Source organism: Microcaecilia unicolor, chromosome 4 (assembly GCF_901765095.1).
Source record: "Microcaecilia unicolor chromosome 4, aMicUni1.1, whole genome shotgun sequence".
In the NCBI taxonomy this organism is placed as follows: Eukaryota; Metazoa; Chordata; class Amphibia; order Gymnophiona; family Siphonopidae; genus Microcaecilia; species Microcaecilia unicolor.
In genome coordinates, this window is record NC_044034.1 from 178,227,006 (window position 1) to 178,244,371 (window position 17,366).

At 41.0% G+C, this 17,366-nt stretch overlaps 1 protein-coding gene across 3 annotated transcripts in view; it reads left to right on the forward strand.

Moving 5' to 3' along the window:
- The window catches only part of SINHCAF (SIN3-HDAC complex associated factor), a 38,579-nt gene extending 22,834 nt beyond the window's left edge, over positions 1 to 15,745 (forward strand). For all 3 annotated transcript variants that reach the window (XM_030201009.1, XM_030201010.1, XM_030201011.1), the window contains exons 4-6: positions 7,011 to 7,128; positions 8,589 to 8,736; positions 14,514 to 15,745. In XM_030201009.1, the coding sequence (XP_030056869.1) occupies positions 7,011 to 7,128; positions 8,589 to 8,736; positions 14,514 to 14,649 (402 nt within the window). In that variant the 3' untranslated portion in view covers positions 14,650 to 15,745. The remainder of the gene's footprint in view (positions 1 to 7,010; positions 7,129 to 8,588; positions 8,737 to 14,513) is intronic.
- Positions 15,746 to 17,366: the final 1,621 nt, after the last annotated feature.

The following is a 17,366-nucleotide window of genomic DNA, read 5'->3' on the forward strand; positions in this document are numbered from 1 at the left end:
TTGCCAAATATTGGTCCCATTCCTCTAGCTTTGCTAGGTCCTTCCTCAAGTAATTCACACCCTCTAGGGTGTCCACCCTGTTGCAGAGTTAGTTTCCTTGTCATCAGCAGCAGATGAATCCATTAACTGATGGGTTGTATCCGCCTACCAGCAGGTGGAGATAGAGAACACTGAAAAGACACAGTGATCCTGGACGTCTATCTCCTTCTGCCTTCAGTATATCTCTATCTCCCAGCAGGTGTGGACGTCGCTTGATCAGCTTCTGGATCTCTGCTGGGGTGGCTCCTGTGCTTTGCCAGTAGAGCGGGGGTGTTGTGGCTGGTGGTGTCCACTTTGAAGGCATACTTGGTTTTGTTCCCTGTCCCTGCCTTACCCCATCCCCCCTCCTCCCGGAGTCCCTCGTTTGCTACCTGCCTCCAACTTTCCTCACAGTGTAAAAAAAAAAAGGGTGCGCTTATACAGCATTGCTGTTTCTGAGGCTTTCTCCAGAGATTCTGGTTCTGTGCAGCTTGACCGGAGTTCGTTGACTCAGTCTTCTGAGGTGAGAGTGGTGCCCAGCTCTTCCGGGGAGGTTCCCGTGGACAGCGTTCTGTGCGGGGCCGCCATTTTATTTCTATATTGCTCGGCAAAGAGACAAACCTTACCAATCAGCCCTTCCGCAATATCGCTCACAAAGAAGTTAAAAAGAGACGATCCTGTGGTACTCCACTGACGACATCCTTTTCTTCAGAGCAAGCTCCATTTACTACCACCCTCTGTCTCCTACCATTCAACCAATTTTTTACCCAATCGGTTACTCTAGGTCCCACACCGAGGGCACTCAATTTATTTGTCAGTCGCCTGTGCGGAACCTTGTCAAAGGCTTTGCTGAAATCCAAGTATACCACATCAAGCGCCTCTCCCACATCCAACTGTTTGGTCACCCAGTTCGAAGAAGACAGTCAGATTCGTCTGACACAACCTGCCATTAGTGAAGCCATGCTGCCTCAGGTCCCGCATTCCATGTAGTTCAAGAAATTCACAATGCTCCTCTTTAGAAGCGTTTCCATTAGCTTACTCAACACGGAGGTCAGACTGACAGGTCTGTAATTCCCAGCCTCCTCCTTACTTCCACTCTTGTGCAAAGGAACCACATCCGCCCTTCTCCAGTCCACTGGGACCACTCCAGTTTCTAAGGAAGCATTGAAAAGGTCCGTCAGTGGAGCCGACAGAACTTCTCCGAGTTCCTTAAGCACCCTTGGGTGTATCCCATCAGGCCCCATCGCTCTGTCTACTTTTAGTTTGGTGAGCTCCTCACGAACACAGTCCTCCGTAAACAGGTCTTGGTCTACCATACATCCATCCCCTTTAGCTTTTGTTTTCTGCAGCCCTACCCCCGGTCTTTCATTCGTGAACACAGAGCTAAAATAATCGTTAACCAGTTCAGCTTTATCCTTATCTTCTACATATTTCTCTCCCTCAGCTTTGAGCCTCACAATGCTATTATGGCACTTCCTCTTGTCACTTACATATCTGAAAAGGTCTTGTCCCCCAATTTTACCGTACTAGCTATCTTTTCCTCCATTTGCTGCTTCACTTTCCTGATAGCTTTTTCAGGTTCTCTTCGCTTATTTAGGTATTCTCTCCTGTCTTTATCTTTCTGAGTCGTCTTATAATGTGCAAAGGCTAGCTTCCTTTCCCTTATCTTTTCAGCTACTACATTCGAGTACCAGAGAGGCCTTCTTTTCCTCTTACTTTTATGTAATTTTCTAACATAAAGGTTAGTTGCCTTTAATATGGCTCCTTTCAGTCTTGTCCATTGCTGTTCCCATCCCGCTAACTGTTCCTTGAGAAATTCCCCCATCTCGGCAAAGTTAGTTCCTTTGAAATCCAGGACCTTCAATCTCGAGTGAGCCCTCTCTTCTGTTTTGATATTGAACCATAGAGTATAAAACAAAAAGTGAGGAGAGTGGATGAGGATACCAAAAAAATTTTTTATTCACATGAAAATTAAAAATTTAAAAACCTGATGTACATAAGAATGACCCGACACGGCCGTGTTTCGGCCCTAAGGCCTGCCTCAGGGGTCTTTATAACCTAAGTTGAACAATGAAACAAATGGAAAATATTGTTACAAATATATCATGAACATGAATATGGTGAGTAAAACAACAGACATTAGGTAAAAATGTATAACATAAATAAATGAACAAACAAACCACCAGATAATTATCTGTGACTCATTCTGATAGTATAACATTGAATAATAAAAGTAAACCATATATATGAATATTTAAAAAGTTTAAAAAATTTTTTTTTTAAAAGAGTTAATAAGAATTATAGATTATTAACACACATGGATAATGCTTTCAACAATGTATCAAAAAATTTTTTTTTTATATATATATATATATATATATATATAAAACACTGTATATTGTATCCAAATAATTAAAGTTATAATTGCGATGTTATTCAATGTTATACTATCAGAATGAGTCACAGATAATTATCTGGTGGTTTGTTTGTTCATTTATTTACGTTATACATTTTTACCTAATGTCTGTTGTTTTACTCACCATATTCATGTTCATGATATATTTGTAACAATATTTTCCATTTGTTTCATTGTTCAACTTAGGTTATAAAGACCCCTGAGGCAGGCCTTAGGGCCGAAACACGGCCGTGTCGGGTCATTCTTATGTACATCAGGTTTTTACATTTTTAATTTTCATGTGAATAAAAAAATTTTTTGGTATCCTCATCCACTCTCCTCACTTTTTGTTTTATACTCCACGGTTTCATGAGGGTTTTCACCTCCTTTTTTTGGTTTTTGCTTTCATATTGAACCATACCATACGATGATCACTAGATGCCAAATGGTCCGCCACCTTGACGTCAGAAACGTACTCTCCATTCGTAAGCACTAGGTCCAGAACAGCTCCATCCCACATCGGTTCCGTTACCCACTGCTGGAACAATTCTTCCTGTAGGGAATCTTAAGATCTGTTTGCTTCTAGACGACCCCACAGCCGGGACACCCCAATCAACATCCGGCATATTGAAGTCACCTACCAGTAGTACTTCCCCTTTCCTAGCTATCTTGCGGATATCTTCAATTAAGTCCCTGTCCAGTTCCTCCGACTGAGAGGAGGTCTGTATATCACTCCGATATAGATACATTTTCCTTTCCCTCTTTCCAGTTTAACCCACGGCGCTTCTTCCATACCCCACATGTCCTGCAGTTTTGTCACTTGGATATCATTCTTAGCATATAATGCCACACCTGCCACCCTTTTTTCCTACTCTGTCCTTCCTAAATAGATTATAGCCAGGTATAGCAACATCCCAGTTATGGTTCTCCGTGACCGCCACTAAATCCAAGTCTGCTCCCATCATTGTAGCCTCAAATTCTAGAAGTTTGTTTCCCATACTTACGGGCATTGGTATACAAGGCTCTCCAGCTTTTACTCTCTTTATTCCCCTCTATAGAGGCATTAGATGTCCTACCTTCCTTGGGGTAATTATGGCTTTGTGGCCTTTTATACCCATCCCCATCAATTTTAGTTTAAAGATAATGAGAATGTCTTTCTGGAGAGTGATGAGGGTAAAGCAAACATGCTAAACAATTACTTCTCTTCGGTGTTCACGGAAGAAAATCCTGGAGAAGGACTGCGGTCAGCTGCTGAGGGGAATATCTGGGAACGGAATGGATATTTTGCCGTTTATGGTAGAAAGCCTTTATAAATGGCTTGAGAATCTGAAAGTGGACAAAGCTATGGGGCTGTATGGGATATATCCCAGGATACTGAGGGAGCTCAGAGAAGTCTTGGCGGGACCTCTTACAGATTATTTAATAGATCTTTAGAGACGGGAGAGGTTCCGTGGGATTGGAGACAAGCGGATGTGGTCCCCCTTCACAGAAGTGGAGACAGGGAAGAAGTGAGAAACTACAGGCCGATAAGTCTCACGTCAGTGGCAGGAAAAATAATGGGATGAGAAGGGACTTGATATACTGCCTTTCTGTGGTTTTTTATTTTTTTTGCAACTACATTCAAAGCAGTTTACATATTATATACAAGTACTTATTTTGTACTTGGGGCAATGGAGGGTTAAGTGACTTGCCCAGAGTTGCAAGGAGCTGCAGTGGGAATCGAACCCAGTTCCCCCGGATCAAAGTCTGCTTCACTAACCACTGGTCTACTCCTCTAACACCAATGGAGTTGCTGCTTAAGGAAAAGATAGTTGACTTTCTAGAAGCCAACGGGTTACAGGATCCGAGGCAACATGGCTTCTTTACCAAAGGAAAATCCTGTCAAACTGGGTGACCAAAGAGCTGGATGAAGGACGTGCGCTAGATGTAATCTACTTGGATTTCAGCAAAGCCTTTGAAACAGTTCCTTACAGAAGATTCATGAATAAGCTGAGAGAGATGAACTTAGTACCCAAAGTGGTGAACTGGATAGGAAACTGGTTGACCATTAGGTGGCAGAGGTTGGTGGTAAATGGAATCTGATCAGAGGAAAGGAAGGTGAGCAGTGGAGTGCCTCAGGGATCGGTTCTGGGCCCGATTCTGTTTAATATATTTGTGAGAGATATTGCTGAAAGGTTTGCCTTTTTGTGGACGATATGAAGCTAGCCAATAGAGTGGATATCCTAGAGGGAGTAGAAACAACAAGAAGGAATCTCTAAGCAGAAGAACGGTCAAAGTCCTGGCAGTTAAAATTTAATCTCTATCGCATACAAGGGGATAAATATGAATCCCGGAGTCCTGTTGACTAACACATTACCATAAAGTACTCCGGTCAAGAATTTTTTTTAATATGAGGGGAAAAAACATATATAAGTGTAATAGCAAGTTGAAATAATAAAATGTGCATGAGAAACTCATATTAAAAAAAAATTCTTGACTGGAGTACTTTATGGTAATGAGTTAAAATTTAATGCCAAGAAGTGCAAAGTGATGCACTTGGGGTGCAGAAACCCAAAAGAGAGTTACCAGATAGGAGGAGAGAGATTAGAAAGCTCGATTCAGGAGAAGGACCTTGGGGTGATGGTGTCCGAGGATCTGAAGGTGAAGAAACAATGCAACAAGGTGGCAGCTGTGGTCAGAAGGATGCTGGGCTGCATCGAGAGGGGTATAACTAGCAGAAGAAAGGAGGTGTTGATGCCCCTGTACAAGTAATTTGGTGAGGCCCCATTGGGTTCAGTTTTGGAGGCCGTATCTTGTCAAGGATGTAAAAAGTCTTGAGGCAGTTCAAAGGAGAGCTACAAAAATGGTATGGGATTTACGTTGCAAACCGTACGAGGAGAGACTTGCTGACCTGAACGTGTATACCCTGGAGGAAAGGAGAAACAGGGGTGACATGATACAGATGTTCAAAATATTTGAAAGGTATTAATCCACAAACAAACCTCTTCCAGAGATAAGGTGGTAGAACTAGAGGACATGAATTGAGGTTGAAGGGGGGGCAGATTCAGGAATAATGTCAGGAAATATTTTTTCACGGAGAGGGTGGTAGATCCTTGGAATGCCCTCCCGCGGGAGGTGGTGGAGATTAAAATGGTAACAGAATTCAAAAATGCATGGGATAAGTACAAAAGAATCCTGTTTAGAAGGAATGGATCCACGGAATCTTAACAGAGATTGAATGGCAATACCAGTAACTGGGAAGCAAGGCCAGTGCTGGGCAGACTTCTATAGTCTGTGCCCTGAAAATGGCAAGGTCAGATGAAGACAGATAGATATACATATGAAATATCATATCATGAGTAATGAGTTTATCACGTTGGGCAGACTGGATGGACAGCACAGGTCTTTATCTGCTGTCATAGACTATTACTATGTTACTATATGATACAAGTCACTTCTATTACTCTATTTGGTTAATCTTTTGATATCTTATATTAAGCCCCATTTTGCATAGGGGCTGAACATGGGGAATGGGATGTCCAAAGTCAATCTTCACATGCAAAGCCTTTTTCTGATATATGTATAAGGACCTCGGTGACTTTAGAAAATGACCGGGGGAGGGGTTAGTACATATCTTATTTATTTAGGCTTTTGCTCACACCTTTTCAGTAGTAGCTCAAGGTGAGTTACATTCAGGTCGCTGGGTATGTCCCTGTCCCTGGAGGGCTCATAATCTAAGTTTGTACCTGGGGTAGTGGAGGGTTAAGTGACTTGCTCAAGATCACAAGGAGCAGCAGTGGGCTTTGAACTGGCCAGCTCTGGATGTCAAGACTGGTGCTCTAACCACTAGGCCACTACTCCAATGGGCAGGGCTTCCACTTACATGCATAAGTTAGTGCTGTAAGCTTTATGTGCATCTCTGCCACATTTAGGTGCCTACAGTTACCCAGGTCTGTGACTGGTGTAGTTGTGTGCGTGTAAACATAAGGTGTGCTGATGTTTTATCAAATAGGCTCTCATTGGGTCACCTGAATGGAGACATCCAGTTTCCAGATTTTCAAAAACCTATGGGCTTCTGGGCTCCTTTTACAAAGAAGCGATAGTGATTCTGGCGAGGCAAATGTGACAAAGTCCCTTCAATTCCTGTAATTTCTACTGTGGCTTTGTAAAAGGAGCCCTATGTGCATAAGTCACACCAGTGAAGCTGCAAAAGTGTTTTGAGGTAAACTTCTTAAAAAAAAAAATTGTTATCCCCTTAATCCCTCTTTAAGGCCCTGGCCCAAACCAGCACTTTTATAAAACCTATGGATGCCTCGGATTTGATGCAAAAGTCAACAGGAAATGTTAAGAATATATACATGCTTACTCATTGTAAAATGGGAACTACCTGTGTAAATTTTCAACCCACCTCAGTTATGGTCTACATATGCCCCTTAATCTGTGTGTCCTGTTATTTACATCTGTGAGTAGCAGCTTTCTGACATTGACTACATCTGTAGATGCTTGTAAAATTCTCCATTAAGTGCAAATTTTTATCTTTATTATGCTGTAAATGCATGTAGAGTGCTCAAGTGATATATGTGAGATAATTAAGTCACAAGAGATTCTTCTCCTGTAGGTAGTTGATGCTCGGGCTGGACCAGGCTTCAAATTTACTAAACCAAAAAGGATTAATAGAATTGTCGGCCTCAAGCACAAAAGGAAGTTGAAAGCCATTCAGAAACTGAAAAGACCAAGTAAGTGAAGGCTGATAGTACACGACATGTGCAGGTCCAGATGGCTCGGCCTTGAAAGAGTTCTCTTTTCCTAAACTTATGTGAAGGTGGGCAGGGAGTCTCTAGATGCCACATTACTGCTTGGTAGCTCTAGTTTTCTTGAATAGAGATGACTGGTTTGGAGCAGTTGATAAATGGCATGCACCTATGGAAGTTTGGAAATCCTTGTTCTCATCCATTTGCAAATACGTTGGGGTCATGGGGCACTGTAAGGACGTTGACTAGAGCAGTGGTTCCTAAACCTGGTTCTGGAAGCACCCCAGTCAGTCAGGTTTTCAGGATATGCACAATGAATATTCACGAGAGAGATTTGCATGCACTGCTCTACTGCATGCAAATCTCTCGTGAATATTCATTGTGGATATCCTGAAAATTTGACTGGTTGGGATGCCTCCAGGACCAGGTTTAGGAACCACTGAACTAGAGAATATGTTTTTGGATTCCTGTTTAATAGGATGTGCAGTGTGTTCAGTGCTTCAGATTGTGAAGATGTGTTGGTGACAGAAATAAAAATTCTCAAGCTGCACCTCCACAGATCACTATGCTTCGTGTCATCTGTATGCTGTGTGTAGTACATGGAATTTTCCTGACACACACACTTCAGACCACAGCACTGGTACTTTGAGCCTTTCTTATTAAATTCTCTGCATACATTCTCTACATCTCTGAGGCAGGTTTCTTATGTATTTTATTTTTGTATCACATTCATTTCATATATACTGTGAATGGGGTGCTGTGTAACTTGGTGGAGGAGAGTAGGGCAGACTGGATGGACCATGCAGATCTTTGTGCCATCATCAACTGTTACTCTTGAACTGTACTTGCAGATTCCAGGACCTGCCGTGTTCTCTTCCATGTCCCCCTTTTTACTAAACTGGGTTAGCAATTTGATGCTGCAGTTCTTCTGCACTAACAGTGCAGCAGGTTAATTGTTAGTACACACTAATTACCTTATTAAACAGCTGGTATCAAATAACATGCTGGTAGGGAATGGGTGGGACTGCACCTTGTAGTTAACATAATGTTACCATGCATTACTTGCTAATCCAGCAGATAACACATTGAGCTTAACTATACCTGAGGCTACACTGTATTCTGCTTCTCAGCGTTTGCTAATGAGGGTAGCAAAGTTTGCTATGCATTAATTGTACAGAGCTCTCCCAAAAATACCGAACATGCCCTTAAGAGTTACCACAAAGGTTTTTATCTAACGTGTCTCAACTTTTGCAGTTAATGTGTGTTCGGTGTTTTAGTAAATGGGGGCCTTCATGTTCCAGCATGTTTTACCTTATGCCTGTGTTTAGTTTGAAGCTATAATCTGTGTGTAAATCTGTCTTGTCTTAGCAGTGATCTAATGCATTTACAATTTCCTCTCATGATAGAGATGTGTGTTTCACATGCTATTTGCCAATCATTTACAGATTCCGATACTCACAGTACATCTAGTAGTTCTCCTTCACAATCCCCCAGCTATAGCCATCAGTCTGATGAGAGCTCGGATGCAGAAGATCAGAGAATCCATTCTTCTATTCCAGTTTTCTCGTTTTTGGATCTTTCTTACTGGAAAAGGTATCCATGCTTAGCATTTTAGAAAAATCTTTGTACTCAATTAAAAAAAAAACAATACAAAAAAAACAACAACTTAAAACATGTTTTCTTAAAATCCAAATTATCACTTGTGGCTTCCTAATCCTGCCCATTTAAAATGAAACTTGAACTGACAAGTATCATGACTTAGAGGACAGGCACTGTGGGATTTAAAAATTGGTCTGAATATGATCTAGTTTGATCCTGACTGTAGATTGCTAGTTAATGTTGAATTGGTTATAGAAACCAAATTGCCTCTAAGAGTGGTCACCTAGTAAGGATTTTAGATAGTGCTGGCAAGGAGTTGATTTTATAGTACTTGTGAGTATCAACAGCAAAAGAAGGGATGGACAGAAGATGTAGGCTGCTTTAAAAAAAAAATTAAACAAGGTCTTTTTTTGATAACAAGCAGAGCATACAAAAATAAGCAAAAATTCTACAAAATAAACAATGAATCAACAATCATAGCTGTAGGAATAATGCCCAAGTGCACAAGGCAAATAATGCACTCTGCCAATTCAAGTTGCAGAACAAAACACAACCTCACTTTTTTTCAAGATTTTCAAACAGGTGACAAACCCCACCTTCCCTTCCCAAATAGCAAGCAAAATGCATATAAAGATGAAAGGATACAAACATATCAAGAGCCTAAGGAAGCAAGAGGGCCCCACAACTTTTTCCACTTTCCAAGAGCTTGCAAACGCACAGCTCACAATTTACCCATAACACAGATAGGACGAAGCCGAAACGTCCAGGCCTGCAGTGAAGGAGGCTCAGACTTCTTCCAGAACTGGGCTAAAGTCAGCCAAGCAGCAATAAGGCATTGTTTGACTTGAAAGTTCTTTGCAATAGTAAATTCTGGGACCAGTCTGCGGAACAAAAAAAAACACTCGCCAGAGAATGTAGTAAAAGCAGTTAGCTTAACAGGGTTTAAAAAAAGGTTTGGCTAGCTTCTTAATAGAAAAGTCTATAAGCCATTATTAAAATGGACTTAATCCACTGCTTATTTCTAGGATACAAAACCCACTACTGGTAGAGCATAAGACTCACAGTGCCAATGATTTTTAGTTAATACTGGAGAAGTCTCATACGGTCACTTAGGCATACTTCTTCAAATCACCAATGAGGTGAGCCTATATAGCGTGACAATATATAATCATCGACTACCTCCAACCTTTGTAGGAGATCTGTGTGAATGGAGAGAGACTGTATACGTTGGGTATTCCCTTGATAAAGCAGCAAATGCGAAACAGGCATCTGTCTGTCGGGACTACAGCTATACCTGAGAGCGCATACAGATAAGTAACATGAACTCGTCTCCATGTCTCCAGTATGAAGTAGTGAAAACAGCATTGCAGTCGTATCATCTGAATATATGAGAGATTGATGTGCAAGTTATTGTGGAGACCATAGCTGTAGTAAATTGCCTCCGGCATTATAAAAGAGAAAGTAAAAAAGACATCATCAGAGCAGTCCTATCGGTAGAATATAAGAGGACGTGCAAGATATTGAAAAAATACTGAAAGAAGAAAAAGAATTAAAGAAAACGCACGAGACGCTGTGATTTAAAGAAAATAATAATAAAAAAAGAGCACGAGACACTGTTGCATGTCACATGATATCACGGAAGGTTGGAGGTAGTCGATGATTATATATTGACACGCTATATAGGCTCACCTCATTGGTGATTTGACGAAGTATGCCTAAGTGACCGTATGAGACTTCTCCAATATTAACTACAAATCATTGGCACTGTGAGTCTTATGCTCTACCAGCAGTGGGTTTTGTATGTATGAAAAGTGTACTGGTAGATATTTGCCGCATTAATTTTGACAGTTATTTCTAGGATAAGCAGCATAAAATGTATTGTACTGTTTTAGGATCTTGCCAGGTACTTGTCACCTGGATTGGCCGCTGTTGGAAACGGGATGCTGGGCTTGATGGACCTTCAGTCCAGGGGCATAGCCAGACACTCAATTTTGGGTGGGCCTGAGCCCCAGATGGGTGGGCAGAAGAACTCCACCCTATCCCACAGTGATTTGGTCTCTCCCTCTCTTGCCTACATGCCATATGGTCTCTCAAACATCCCCCCTCCCCCACATACCTCTTAAATAGCAGATTTTCATCGGAGTGAGAAGCAACTAATACACACTGCTCATATTGGCCCCATAGCCTTCCCTCTGATGCAACTTCCTGTTTCTGCATAGGTGGGAATACATCAGAGGGAAGGCTGTGGGGCCAGTGCACAGTATGAATCAGTCGCTGCTCAATGCAGGCAAAGATCTGCTACTTACAAGGTATGCAGGAGGGACAGCTGTTGGGAGTTTTCAGCTGGTGTGGCTTGGGGATCCCTGCCTGCCAAATCATAGGTGTGCTGCTACTGGGTGGGCCTGAGCCCAAAGAGGGTGGGCCTGGGCCCACCCGAGCCCACCCTTGGCTATGCCACTGCTTCAGTCTGTCCCAGTTATGTTCTTAAATAAAATATGTAGACATAATAGGCATTTCATAGGCTTTGTGGAAAAATGGCAATACCATTGCATCCCAGACACAATTTTCTACCCCATTCCATCCCCTCTAGGCCTTTTCTTCAAGCTAAAAAGGCCTACCCTGTATAACCTTTCTTCATAAGGGAAGCATTCTATCCCCTTTGTCATTGTCCTCCTTCCACCAAGCCTATGAAAAATCAGTGGGTCATTGATTCAAGGGCACAAGTTACATCAAAGTAGTAGGGTGGATAACATTTTTGGAGGGGTGGTGCTAAATGTTAAGGAGGGCATAGAGGAGTGCTACCCAGTCTTTGAAGGCAGGATTTTCACAATCCGTACGCATGAGATCTGTCTGCATGCACTGTTTCCACTGAATGCAAATATATTTCATGCATGCATATTCTGAAAACCTGAGAGGATTGCACCATCGGTGGCCAAGTTTGAGCACCCTTGGCATAGACAAGATAAGTCCTGCAGGAAGCACAATACAGTACAGAATATTCATGGCTAGAAATTCCTTATGTGATTGGGAATAGTATAACTGTGTGGGGGGGAGAGGGGGGATATACTACAGTTCATCTGGACAAGATGACAGTCAAATGCTAGCAAATTAGGTTACACAATGGGAAATTTCACTTACCCTAGTATTGAGTGGATAATATTTCATCAGGATATGCCGTAAAAGACTGCTTCATGGAGCACCTAGTCCTTGAACTGACAAGAAGGATCTACTTTTGACTTAACTTTTACTGGAATGAAGGATTGGGCATAAGGGATAATGGTTGTGGAGCCACTTGAAGATAGCAATCACAATTTAATCAAATTTTGTCATAATCACTGGAAGGAGGATACTAACTACTACTGCTGTAGCATTTAATATTAAAGAAGAGAGACTATGATAAAATGAGGAAACCAGATTTAAAAAACAAACAAAACAAACTAAAAGAAGCAGTTTCCAAGGTCAAAAGTTTGCAAGAGGCATGAATGCTATTTAAAAACACAAATTTGGAAGCCCAGCAGAAATATATTCCATGCATTAAAAATTGCTGAAAAAAGGACTGAACAACTACTAACATGGTATAGTGTTGAGGTGAGAGATGCAATTAAAGAAGATATCGTTCAAAAAATAGAAAGCAAATCCAGGTGAGGAAAACGGAGATGAGCTTATGTATTGGCAAGTTTAACTGTAAACAATTTTTATTGAACAAGGAAATAAAGTACAAAATTCAAACAGAAACACTTGTTCAATGTTTTAAAATTTCACGTCTAACCCAACCTCCCCACCACCCACCCTACCCTGCGCATTCTACATATTTCAAAATTGTAAAGATTATAAACCTTTGGATCAAGAAAACAAAAACCAGCAAACAATTAAACGACTAGTTTAAGTAAAGATATCAAACGGTTGTAGAATGATGAACATACAGCAATACTCCATTTATATCTGCTTTACTGAATCACACCCCATCCCATCCTACCGTAGCCATAAATATAAGTTATTACAGAGATGAACTGTTGTTTGGACACTTATAACTCCAGGTCATCATTGAACTGAACATTTACTTTCCTAACCCCACCCCACCCTGGCAGAGAACCCCAAAACCACTCTTGTAAGTATTGGCAGGTCAAGGGAGACTTTGAAAAAAATGCTTACTGTAGAGTCAGACAAATTCTAAAAAGCACTGTTGAAGCTTGAAGGGCATGAGGGAGTCGCTTGGCTTCTAGTTGACCAAAGGGTAAAAAGTGGTCTGGGAGGATAAAGTAATAGCAGAAAAATTAATTGCCTTATTTATGAAAGAAACTCCACTGGACATCACCTTTTGCTGGTGATCATTCAGAATAACGAAAGCAAGGTAATGTAAATCTAGATGATGCAATACATAGCAAACTAAAGAGTAACACATCACCAGGATGGATAGTTTCACCCTGGAGTGTTGAAAGACCTGAAACCTGGTATCGTTAGGTTATAGATTACTAGTAACATCAAAAATGTCCTAAATGCTTGAGAAATGGAGGGCAGCCAATGTTTAAAACTAATTTTAGAAAGGGTTCCAAGGGTGATCCAGGAGACTATATAGACTGGTGAACGTGTTACTGGTTGTAGGCAAAATTACAAAAACTATAAAAAAAAAAAAAAAAAAAAAGACAAAATATAGCCAACTTAATGGGAATGAGCCATGAGCAAAGGGAAGTCTTGCCTTACTAATTTGTTTAGACCTAATGTGTGGATGAAGTGAGCTAGCTAATATAGTTTACTTGGCTTTTCAGAAGGCATCTGTCAGTCCCTTATGAGAGGCTCCTCAGGAGATTGAAAAGATATACCCTGTCTCCCAGCCTTCTAACTCATTTCTCACAGTCCTCTTGTGATTTAATAACTTTGTGTCATCAGGAAATTTGATCTCATCTCTCATTATTCCTATTTCTAGATCAATGATAAATACGTTGTAACAGGTGTGTGTGTGTGGGGGGAGGGGAATTATGTACTTATGGTGTCCACATAGTTCTGCACCAAGCTTCCATAGCACACTGCAACATGAGTCCTTCCTCCAGGTTGGTTCCTCAACCCTGGGAGGCCTGGGCAGTCCTAGATTAGGAATAACATCTAGAAAATGGCAATTTTCAAAACAGAAAGATATTTTTCTGATTCGAAAATCGCTGTGTTAGTCCCATCTCAGAAAGGATATAGAGCTATTTTCTGAACCTTTCTAGTTGCAACAAATATAATGTAGATGAACACTTCCATTATGAAGAGAGTTCAACAGATTTAAGGCTTTTAAGCTTTGAGAAAAGACAACTGAGAGGGGATGAGAGAGAAATTTATAAAATTATGTTTGGGGTGCAATGGTTAAATGAGGAATGGTGGTTGAACCTGTCAGGCACAAAACAAGAGGACATTCCATGAAACTTAACCTGTAGTCTGGAAACAAATAATTGAACTGTAGAATATAGTGGGGTTTAGAGCCTGACCAAGCTCAGGATCTTTGGTTTCTGCTGGAACTGACTCTGCAACCAAAATTGGCTGCTCGGTTTCTATGGAAACCAAAATTGTAAATGAAATGCTGCCCTCCTCCCCAGGCCTACCTTAGGAAGGCCTAGTGTTCTAATGGAGTCTTTAGGGGCACGAACAAACCCCACTCGTTTCTACCCCTTGTCGCTGCTCCATTTGCAATGGCTGCTACGAGAGGTCCTGGCAGCCATTTTGTGATTGCAGTCAGCATGATTTTTGCACTGTTTGTCTTAGGATTTCCTAGTTACATTTTCATTTCTTTCCAGGCAGAAAGTTTGCTGTGGGATTATCTACAAAGGCAGATTTGGGGAAATTCTGATCGATCCTCGTCTCTTTAAGCCATGCTGCTCTCGCAAAAGAGAAGCCAAGTGCTGTGAGCAGTCAAACATCCCATCACCTTAAGAACAGAAAATCCAAACTATAGCAACCCTGGATGTAGCACAGTATGGTCAGGCAGTTCCTCGATTCTCGGAACAATTCTGTCTCCAGTGGAGAACGCAACCATTGCACAACCATTGCACAGTAGATTGTAAATGATCTTACAAATGCCACGCAAACATAAGTGATTTCTTTTCTTGTAATTTTTTTGTAAATAGAAGATGCATTCCGTTTTCAGTAGAAATGTATTTTTATATATTTTGTCTAAAATTAAATTTCTTTTGTAAAATGTATTGTTTGAACCTGGAATACTAATATCTATCTGCTTTATTAGATGCATTTTTCTGTTTTGAATATTATGTATCTTTTCTTTCCTTAAAGAAATGGACCTTAGCCAGATGATTTTATACAAGGTAGCATGTTTTAGTACCTTTTTTTTTTTTTTTTTTAGAGTAAATTCTTTTTGACTTTTTAAAAAAATGCTCTTCATTGTGGTCGAATGTTTAGTTTTGCACAAAGTACCTGGCAGACCTAACGTTCCAGTTCTTAGAACATACTTAAACTTTAGTCACTTAGATTTTGCGCTCTTTGCCTTAATTTAATGGAAAAGGGAGGAGGAGGTGGTTGGGTTTAGTTTTGGTCTAGAACCTGGAGCCAACAGGTTTCCCTTTGGACAAAATTTTTATGTGTCTCTTTTTAAATTAGTGGCTGTGCCTTTTGACTTGGCGTAACTTAAAAGGCAGTAGGTATTCCCCTCTGCTCCTATTCCTTGTTTCTGCCAGTGAAGCAGGTTAAAGAATTTGCACCATATTTACCAAACATCTTTTAATAGAGACAAAATGGGAGAAACTGCCCTCCATTCCCTTTATGGGAGCAAAGATTTATGGGGAAAAATGTTACGTTTGGGGAAACTAAGGATTTAGATCCAATTAGTTGCTTATGGCAGCACACCTTGCACCTGGTTTCAGAATTGGGTACAGTTGGTAGTGTCCTGCCTCAGAAGCCTTACAATCTACTAGCTAGAACAGGGGTATCCAACCTCTGCCCTTGCCAGGTTGGGTTTTCAGGATTTCCCCAATTAATATACATGAGATTTATTTGCATGCAAATAGATCTTGTGCATATTAATTGCGGAAATCCTGAAAACCTGACTGGATTGCAGCCGTTGAGGACTGAGGTTGGACAACCCTGAGCTAGAATCACTAACGTGTGCTACCAGGTAAGCCTGTGCTAACACCATTAACCCTTTAGCGTCCAATGTTCCCATCAGTCTGTTCCCATATGGCTTATTACGGGAATGATGGGAACATTGGACACTAAAGGGTTGATGAATGTTGTTAGTAGTTAGGTCTGATTTTATAAAATGGGACCTGCAGTAAAACAGTGCAAGTTAACATAATTTTACAAGTTAACATATTAGTAACTCTAGATCATAGGTTCCCAACCCAGTCCATGGGACATATTCAGCCAGTCAGTTTTTCAGGATACCTAAGTAGAGGAGTGTGGTAGCCGTATTAGTCCACTCTTAAGGTTATCAATAGAAATCAAACAAAATAAAACATGGAAAAGAAAATAAGGTTTATTTTCTTTTCCATGTTTTATTTTGTTTGATTTCTCAGGATACCTACAATGAATATCCATGAGATAAATTTGCATACACTGTCTCCATTATATGCACATCTTTCTCATGCATATTCATTGAGGGTATCCTGAAAACCTGACTCTCAGGGTGTGTCCCGAAGACAGGGTTGAGAATCCCTGCTCTAGATGTACCTGAGCCAGTGCAAGGTGGAATGAGTTGCCCAGGTGAGGAGGAGCAGCACTGGGAGTAACAGGATTTGAACCTTGACTTCTCTGGTTCTCAGCCTGATACTGTAACAGCTACTCCGTATAATTGCACTGTTAGCTCATGGTTCTGCATTTGACATGAAATCTCTTTATTAAAATATATTTGTATCTGCCAATTTAATATATAGTTAAGCATGCAGTCTGTGATAGCCCATGAAGCGCTGTGTATGTGCCAGTTGTAATCCCAACACTTGGTTTTAAGAATTTAGGCTTTATGTATGTGTCAGGCTCTTGCAAAGCATGAAAGTTCTGCTTGGGTGTAGGATCTAAGATTTTGCAGGTAATAATGAAATGGGTGATTATCTACTGCTTGTCTTTGGCCACCTCTACTCTTCTACCTGCATGGAGGTTTCTTCCTGTTATTAATTTAACAATCTTTTGATTAGTCTTCTGTCAAACTTTGAGTTCTGAATTTGAGAAGAGCTTCAGATGTAAAATATTCCCATGCTGAATAATCTTTATTAATAAAACAATGTGGCTCTTGGCGGTCAGAATATTCATTCAAGTTTTGTTTTTTTAAATCTTCTTTGCATGTTAAATTATGCTGACGATAGTTCCTGTTAAGTAAAATATTCTAAGCATGAGTTGTATTTTCAAGGAAGCAGTTTCTTATTATAAGAACTAGTAAGAAACGCCTGTTTCTGAGGCCAATGAAACGGGCACTAGCAAGGCACTTTCCTTACCATCCCCCTCCCCTTGTTGCTGGACTTACCCTCCGTGTTGATCGCGGCGGATCAGGTGTTCGTACTGCACTCCGTGGGGGGGGTGGTGGATCTGCGTAGGTCACTGTTTTTCTGTGTGCATGGGGGGGGGTGGAGCGTCGGAGGGCGGTGGAACTGGGGATTCGTTGAGTGTCATAGCCCCTCCCCGAACGTCATCACGTTGTGACGCGA